At 36.5% G+C, this 9,836-nt stretch overlaps 1 protein-coding gene across 1 annotated transcript; it reads left to right on the top strand.

Moving 5' to 3' along the window:
• Positions 1 to 2,149: 2,149 nt before the first annotated feature.
• Positions 2,150 to 3,532, top strand: LOC108994533 (GRAS family protein RAM1-like). Its single transcript, XM_018969781.1, has one exon. The coding sequence runs from the start codon at positions 2,150 to 2,152 to the stop codon at positions 3,530 to 3,532; it is 1,383 nt and encodes a 460-aa protein (XP_018825326.1).
• The last annotated feature ends 6,304 nt before the right edge of the window (positions 3,533 to 9,836 follow it).

Here is a 9,836-nt window from a genome sequence, read left to right as displayed (position 1 = left end):
AGACGCAGATTATAGCCATGCATGTATTTTTAATTACCACATATATGCATTGATTTGTAATTTGCACCAGACATCAGAAAATATAGAAAACATGATTTTTCTACGAAAATGCTCTCTTTTATATTATATATATATTACGAAAAAAATGAGTATTTATGGTGAATTATTTACAACGAGAAAATATAGACTCATTTTGATAAAAAAATTATCATTTTCTAGCTAGCTTTACGCTAAAACAAAAGAATACAACCTTGTAGGATGTACGTGATGTAATATATATATATATATATATATATATATATATATATATATGTAGTGGTCTTCTTTGTCAAACTCCCTTTTTCTTTGCCGAATTTGTTCTAATTAAGTGGTGCAGGCCTGGAGCCTGGGATTTTTTATAATTTATAATGTCGCTCTTTTCTAGTTTTTGTCTGCCTGTATTTCAGATCATCATGCTAGTACGTACGTAAGGAAGGTACTTAATGAAGGTACGTACGTTATACGTACGTAAGGATTGATCATTAAAAAAAAAAAACAGGAAAGAAAGAAATCAGAAGGAAAAAGAAGATCATGGCCGGCATCATGTATATATTAATGACCTACATGGTATCATATAGAAGTAGTAGACAATTAATTATAAATTTCTCTACTCTCTGAACAAAAACAATTATATATACGGCCTTTCAAACGGATCATTCGATCAATGAGACACGATTTCATGTCCTGGTGAAGATATCTAGCTATATGTCTACATATATATATAGAGGAGCAGTACTACTTTAATTCCATATATATATATATAAATAGTAATATCTGCATTTGTTGAACTGCATGCATGGGGACAGCTATTTAATATATTGAAAAACAAATTCAGCTCATGTCTTTTTGCTACTTGTCCTACTTTAACAAGGCAAACAAAAGAGTTTCCATGGCAGCCTCAATGTTTCATGTGATTTTTGAAGTTCAGATCATGCTCCTAGCTATATATTGACTAGGCCGTCAGACAATATATATATATATATATATATATATATATATCATGTATAACAGCTTGTCCATAATAATATATATATATATATATATAATTAATTATTCTAATGCTCAAGCTACTGGTTCTTCAACTCTGCTGCATTATATATTATTCTTAACGTGAGTTGTAAACTAATCGATCTGAAGGAATAATAAGTCGATCCAAAAGTCAAAAAATGTGTTGAGAAAAAGACAATACCATATTGAAACAAAGTGCGAAACCATCGAAGGAAACATGCATGCATGAATGATTCTGCTAATGTGGTCTTGATCTGTTTGTTTGTTTCCAAATGAACACCAACAACACCAGAAAAGATTGACAAAAGTGGATTATGAAGAAGCTAAAAATTCTTTGTAAGAAACAAAGTATATATATATATATATATATATGTATATAATAGCTAGGTAGGCTGCGCCCTGGGATTGGATATTCATAACAAAGTTTCTTGGAATTAAGCTTATATGCTTGTAGATACATAGCATCCGCACTAAAATATGGCCTTATAAATCAATCCAAGAGATTGACAAAAGGGGGCAGTTTTGATTCCTATACTGGTTTAAAAATTCAACTCCGGACCTTGGAAAACGCAGTCAGATAAAATTATACAAAGACAAGGTCTGAGAAATAAATAAACAAATGTGGACAAGTTATTGCATGCTATGCTAGGGCATCTAGAAGGAGAGAATGAGGACAATTCTTCAAAGGACGGTAGGTTGATTCCCCATTTTTCTTGCTATTGTTGTCTAATGTGCATGGCATCTTCTAAGCCTTCAGAACTACCAAAGGACACCCAAGACAAAACCTTTCCTAGATCTCAAAAGCAGCCCATGATATAATAAGGAAATAATTAATTAGGTTCTTGACCTAAGACACGGATTTTGAAGAATCAAAAGATACCCATCTTAATCCCTCCACCTTATTGCAGAAAGGATAAAGAAGAAAAGGGAAAAGATCCAATTAATCTCTCTCGTCTTTGGTTCTATCCCCTGGGGTTACACAAAGGAATATCTATGAGTTATTCCCCACCTAGTGCCTCCAATAAATAGTCAAACTTGGCATTTGTGTCCCATATCCCCCAAATCTGTGCACTCACAATCTCTCTCTCTCTCTCTCTCTCAAATGGAAATGATAGAATACAGAGATGAGGAGGAGCTTTTGAATCTTAGCCTTGGAATTGTCACAGATTCAAGTGTTGAGAGGACAAGAAAGAGGAAAAGAAAGGATGCTTCAATCCCTACACATCCATTTGAAGGTTGTGATGGGAAGATATTCAGCCTCCTCCAAATGAGGGAACAAATGCTAAAACTAGACCGCAAGAGACAAGCGCCAGTAGAAAATGGAAATGGCCTCAATCTGATTCATTTGCTGCTCATAACAGCCACTGCAGTTGATCAAAACAAGGTGGGCTCGGCGTTGGAGAACCTGAATGAATTGTACCGAAATGTGTCCTTATCCGGCAACTCATTGCAACGAGTCGTGACCTACTTTGCAGATGGTTTGGCAGCAAGGCTTCTTACACGAAAATCTCCCTTCTACGACATGATCATGAAGGATCCTACAGATGAAGAAAAGTTCTTCGCATTTACTGATCTCTATCGGGTTTCTCCGTATTACCAGTTTGCTCATTTCACTGCAAACCAATCCATTATAGAGGCCTTTGAGGAGCAGGAGGAAACCAACAGCAGATCATTACATGTAATTGATTTTGATGTCTCTTATGGATTTCAATGGCCTTCTCTGATTCAGTCTCTTTCTGAGAAGGCATCCAATGGAAATCGAATATCCCTCCGGATAACAGGATTTGGAAGCAGTTTGGAAGAACTGCAAGAAACAGAAAACAGATTGGTAGGCTTCTCAAAGGGGTTTCGGAACTTGAACTTCGAATTCCAAGGATTGTTAAGAGGCTCTAGCCTCGTTAACATAAGGAAAAAGAAGAACGAAACACTTGCAGTAAATTTAGTTTTCTATATGAGCACTTTGAATAATTATACGAAAATCTCTGACACATTGAAAACTGTACATTCACTCAACCCCTCTATCGTAATCCTAGTAGAACAAGAAGGGAACCGAAGCCCACGAAGCTTCTTGTCAAGATTCATGGAGTCATTACATTACTTTGCAGCCATGTTTGACTCGCTTGATGATTGCCTACCACTGGAGAGTTCCGAGAGGTTGGGAATTGAGAAGAACCATCTTGGTAAAAAGATCAAGAGCCTGCTTAACTATGACAAGGGTGATTCTAATTGCCCAACGTATGAAAGGATGGAAACATGGAACGCAAGAATGGAGAGTCATGATTTTGCAGGTATTAAATCAAGCTCCAAGTCAATGATTCAAGCAAAACTTCTTTTGAAAATTAGGACCCATTATTGCCCTGTTCAGTTTCATGGGGAGAGTAGTGGTGGGTTTAGGGTTTCGGAGAAAGATGATGGAGGAGCGATCTCTCTTCGGTGGCAAGATAGGTGTCTGCTTACAGCCTCTGCATGGCATCCTATACGATAGATATTCTAACAAATTTAATTATCAGTTTTGTAAACTTGATGCATATGACGAACTTTGACAACAAGATTATTATTGCCTTCTTTTTAATTATTTTATCAATCTCTTTATGTAGTGTATACAGCAAATTTGACAACATGATAGATGTTGTAGAAACAGAATCTACTTCACTGAATCAATCTTGAGATTATAAGGGAGAAAAATAGCACTCTCTGAGAAAGTAATTAATTTCATTTTTCATGAGTCAAATGAGCTCTTAATTAACACTATAAACCACCACCAAGGTAGTAGCTCAGTTTGTACGAATTGGTATGTCATGGCTTTGAGGTCAGGAGTTCGAGAGGACATAAGTTGATACCACTTGTGGTAATAAAGTCTGATCTTTGGTTCATGGGATGGGCTTTAGACCAACTAGATACTTTTGGGATGTTGTGGTGACGGGCTCATCCTTGAGGTAGTAGTTATAGCTCAAACAAACATTACACAGCGGGGAGGGGCTCCTATGGTCACACCTAGGGAGGGTTGATATGCTAGTCTCCCCCGCCTCCCCTTGGTTAAGAAAAAAAAAAAATTAACACTATAAACCACCAATTAGTATAGAAACCTAGGCAATTACCTAAACAAACTTACTTTTAGGGCTGTGCAAATACTCCGCCAGCTCCGACTCCGTCCGACCTCCGCTCCAAGTCGGAGTATTCAGAATTCACAGTCAGAGTCAGAGTTCCTCGGAGAATGCAGTCGGAGTCGGAGTTCTGGGGCTCTAGCGCCTCTGACTCCGAACTCCGACTTCTTTTTAAAATGAATTCAGATGTAAAACGACGTTGTTTTACATTTGAATTTTTAAAAAAAAAACCTAACTAAACAATGCCATTCCATTTCAAATGGAATGACGTCGTTTTCTTCACACGTTGTTTTCTTCTTCCCCTTCACTCTTCCGTGACTGTTCTCTATATTTCTCCTGTCATTTTCTTCATGATGCGCCATTTGTTGTCATCTTGCCGTCGTCATGAGCCCAAGGCCACTGTAGAATACTTCCCGTCAGCATCAATTGGTATATTACCAATTCCTTTGCTCCTGATTTGATTCGCCATTGATTTTTATTTTTTATAATTTTAGAGTTTTTAATTTTGGGAATTTTGTTACTATGGAATATTTAACAAGTATATATACTGTTGTGGAAATGTCACTGAGAAAAACTCTACTTAAACCCTAGTTTAAGTGACAATTCTGAACATTCGCTCGAGTTACGTGTCGAGCGCACAATATACTTCAGAAGTCTCTCAAACTCCATGTCACGCGAGTATTGAGCAAACTCTCTGTCTGGGTTACCGTTCGAGCTCCATGTTGAGCGAGGGTTGAGCGAACTCTCTGTCTGACTTCTACTCGAGCTCCACGTCGAGTGCCTGTCGAGCAGACTCTCTGTATGAGTTTCGCTCGAGCGCTATGTCAAGCGTCTACTGAGCGAACTCTCTGTTTGAGTTTTGCTCGAGCGCTATGTCAAGCTCCTGTCGAGCGAATACTTTGTATGAGTTCTACTCAAGCCATGTTGAGCTCACTTTGACCCCTTTTCACTTTAACACACTTCAAGACTTGTTACAACACAATTTAACAAATGTTTTCACAAGAATATGCCAACACACTCATTTTTACATTAACAAATACTAGTAGAAATATTTATATAGGCTATAATATATGTTTAGGACTTATTTAATGTGTCTATTTTTTTACATGAAGTCTTCAAGCTTAAACAAGAACTTGAAACCCTTGAGTTCACATAAAAATTTAAGTAGACCATGATACACAATATAACTTAATCTATTCATTTTTCAATTTTGTCTCAAATTAACGTTACCAGAAAAACATATAAAAACTTGAGAAAACATATTAACATCATACTAATTAATTAATACAGTCAAGTAGTGAACTTTTTTTATTTAAATAAATACCATGAGACTATGAGAGGAACACCAATTCGGGGTCCACAAACCACCACCACCTTTTACAATTCTATCTGCCCCATTGATGAGTCTTTTGACATATTCATCAGTTTTAATTCTTTTATATTGTTATAAGATTAGTATTTGGGTGAAGGACATGAGTTCAATATTTATGCTAATTAAATGATAAGTAAATAAGATTATATTGTTATACTTTTCGTTCATAAATTATCTTTTTCTTTTTTTTATTATAAAATCGATTACATGCAGTGCATCATATACATATACATAACATGTTGTAATTCTTTTTTCTAATTTGTTTACTTCTAATTTATTTTTTCAGCACAATTGAGATAGATATGGATGCTACCTCTAGTGAGGACGATCGTCCACAAGGGGATGCCACAGTTCCTACATCGACAGGTACTTCCACTCCTAGACCCACATCTAGAGCAACTACTTACTGTGCAAGTAGTTTAGTCCCAATATATGTAGAAGATGAGGATATGTTTAATGAGGAGGAGAAGATGCATATTGAGCATGGTTGACCACCACGACCTACCAAAGAAAGGTCGTGGACATGAGAATATTTTACCAAAATTTCTAGTGATCGTGCGAACCCGAGGCGAGATGCCACCATTGTGGGCAACTTTGTGGATGTCATTCGAAGAAGCAAGGCACCTCTATATTAATGGAACATCTTAATGGTTGTCAATGGTATAAGATACACAAGGAATTGGTGGCCACTGATCAGACCAAGCTTAGTTACGAAACTTCTACTGCCACTAATGGTACACAGATTAAGAAATTGGCAATCCCTCAATACAATGAGAAGATGTTGAGAGAATTACTTGTAGAGATGATCTTTTGTGATGAGATGTATTTTACCACAGTTGACAAAAGAAGCTTCCGTAAATTTGTCCACACTCTTCAGCCACGATTTCTCATGTCATCATGGTATATGGTAATACGAGATTGTTTGAAAAGGCATGCAAAGGAGAAAGTGGAGATGAAGGAGATGTTTCTTACCACTGGCCAAAGAGTGTCATTTACGACTGATACATATATATCACAACACACTTTATTGACAATGAGTGGACGATGCAGAAGCGGATTATTGGCTTCAAACAAAATGTTGATCATAAGGGTTCATCCATTGAGGCAGATATGGATGATTATATAAAGGATTAGGGAATTAGAAAAATGCTCTATATCACAGTTGACAATGCCAATGCCAATGACACTGCAATTAATTGGTTTAGGCGGAACACTACGTTAAAAGATTATATCATTCGTGAACAATTTTATCCATGTTCGATATTGTGTTCATATCATTAACCTTATAGTTGCTGAGGGGTTAAAAGAGGTTGATGATTCCATTATCAAAGTCCGCAACCTTGGGGGATATGTGAGAGCTTCCCCCCAAAGGCTTGTCAAGTTTAAGCCAAAAGCCAAACAACTTGAGATTGGATGTTCTAATATATTGTGCTTGGATGGAACTCTACATACAGATGTTGGATGTGGCGCAGAAGTACCAAAAAGCGTTCGAGCGGGATGAAGATCAAAGATGGAAGCCTAAGGTATGCTTTGCTGGAGTCAGTAGGGGGAGAAGGGGGCTCGGTGCGCCAGACATAGTTGATTGGGCCAATGTGAAGTATTTTGTTCAATTTTTAAAAGCTTTTTATGACATAACTCTACAGATATCTAGATCAAAATATACGATTGCGAACTTGTACTTTGACAAGCTCTCAAGGCTTTATGACCACTTGAAACAAAGTTATGCTGGCAATATGGGATTGCTATTTGGTATGCTTATGAGGATGAAATCTAAATATGATAAATATTAGGGGAATATGGAGAAGATGTATAGATTATTATTTGTGGCTACGATCCTTAACCCTCGATATAAGTTGGTCATTATAGAATTTCGAATTAGGGACGTCCTCGAGGAAGAAAAGGTTGGAGAGTTTATTAGATAACTGAAAAGTGATATTAATGACTTATATAGCCACTACAGCAACAGTGGTCAGTCTTCTACTGCAGGAGGTAGTTCCTCACACTTGACCAACTCGACATCATCTTTAGATGACACACATGCATAGAGTTCATCTGTTTTGGTACGGCAATATCATCAAAACCGTGCATCGAAAAATATTATATAGTGTAGGTCTGAGGTTAAGCGATATTTTATGGAAGATATGGAGGCACCTAGTGATGCATTTCATTTATTAACTTGGTGGAAGGTTAATTCCACCAAGTTTCTAGTTATTTCCCGAATAGCCTGAGATGTGCTAGCCATTCCTGTCACTACGATTGCCTCTGAGTCTGCGTTAAGCACTGGAGGTCATGTGTTGGATGCTTATCAGAGTTCATTGGCACTGTCAACCGTGGAGGCCCTCGTTTGCACACAGAGCTGGTTAAGTGAAATGCCCATTGGACTAGATATCGTTGATGCCAAGAGCTATAGGGTTGAATTCTACTACTTATAGCCGTGTTTTGCATTTGAATTAGATAACATTCTTGTGTTTTACTACAATGCAAAATCACTTGATTTTCTCTACTCCATGAACATATGATGAAAAGTGTATTGTTATTGACTGGCCCATGACCACAACAATGGTGGTTTTCAAACTGAATGACTGAATAAGATTGGACTCTTGGAGGCTGAATGACTGCTAGTGATGAATCATGAAAGATTGAGAATTATTGTCAACTTATAATTACTAACTTGTAGTTTTTGTTTTATTCTAATACATTATTACATTTTACAATGTAAATTAGTTGAGGACTTTGGTTGTTTAGTTAATTTTTGGTTGTGATTGTTCTGGTTGTTTGGGGGCTGCTTTGCAATTTTTATTTATATTGTGTTTGTCATTTTGCATTTACTTCTCTTTAGTTTTGTAATGTATGTAATTTAATCATTATATTTAAGTTTCTTAATTAATTTTTACATCATTTTTTGGAAACCCACTAGCGTGTGTAGATATTTTTTTCTATAGTATTTCAGAAACTCAAATATCATAATGGGCTTTGGGAATTCGGAAGTGGCCCAGGGATTGTAAGTGGTCCCAGAGATTTGGAATTGACCTTGGCCCAAGCACACTCTGATCGAAGTTGGAGTCAGAGTACACGATTACCTCCGACTCGAAGGTCGAAGGTGGGCACTTCGATTCCGTCGGAGTCAGAGCCCACCCCTACTTACTTTAGGCTAATTCCAACGTGCCCTTATCACCATCAAATTATATAAAGAGACTCACAAGAAGAGAGAAAAAATAATAATAAATGAATCTTGTATGCCCAATGAATTTCCTATCTAATTTGTTGAATTCAATTTCTTCATATTAATGGGCAAGTAAAAGCAACATATGTCATATCAATCCATCATACTATTTCCTAGGATTCTTCAAAAGATTTGGGAAAATGCTAGCCACATCGATACTATAATCCCGAATAAAGTAGTCAATTTGAAAACATCCTAAAAGCATTTGTGAAGATCAAATTCACTTATTAAGTAGTTAATGTGGGATTTAGAACTCATGACAATCTTTATGATTGCGGGTCATTTATATTCCTCAATAAATATGGATGGTACGAATCTCGATTACATCTAGAGGGGGTGAACATGGGGTTTATCTCAACATAGTGGAATTTAAAAACTAATTAGAAAAAATATTACTGAGCAATCACAAACAAAAATGACATGATCAAAATAAGTAAAACAGAAAAATTAATTACACTAGATATTAGTTGACGAAATTGAAATTCATTTGTCACCACCTTTAAATCAACTATAGATACAAATGATTACAATTAGTTTTAAACACTCAAAAAACCTTTGTTGACTATATATCTGATTTGCAATGCCATGAATTATCCACTTGATCTCTTTATCAACATTAGATCTGGAATACTCCAACCTCTTTTATAGCAACACCTACGAAAGAACCTCACTTGCTCAACAAGACTTCAGCATTCTGAAAAACTCACCAGCAGTCCAAGCACGGGACAATCAAAGCAAAGGTAGTGATCTTTGTTGCCTCAAAGCTCTCACAAGAAAATCTTCAGTTTTTTCTTTTTCAATTGAAATCGTTACGCTCTATTAATGTTGCTAGTCTCTTATCTCTTGTCCAAAGTCATGCAATATCTCATATATATAGAGTAGGGGTTTTTTTTGTTCCTCTTCACCACTAGTGGACAAATTCTTTACGATGTCCCATATACATTTAGTGAACAATTTCATAGTTGTTTACTCGATCGCATGTCCCTCACGAGTCTAGCGAAGTTCATGTAGAGCAAATTACCTAGGAGACTTTCCATCAACATGTGTGTCATAGGAGTCTAGTGAAAATACTATAACCCAAATCTTTATA

The sequence above is a fragment of the Juglans regia genome, chromosome 6 (assembly GCF_001411555.2).
Source record: "Juglans regia cultivar Chandler chromosome 6, Walnut 2.0, whole genome shotgun sequence".
Taxonomy (NCBI): Eukaryota; Viridiplantae; Streptophyta; class Magnoliopsida; order Fagales; family Juglandaceae; genus Juglans; species Juglans regia.
This window is presented reverse-complemented; position numbering and strand designations above follow the sequence as displayed.

Bases quoted from the DNA above. Each gene is read 5' to 3' on its own strand.
- LOC108994533 (XM_018969781.1), top strand. From the start codon at position 2,150: ATGGAAATGATAGAATACAGAGATGAGGAGGAGCTTTTGAATCTTAGC.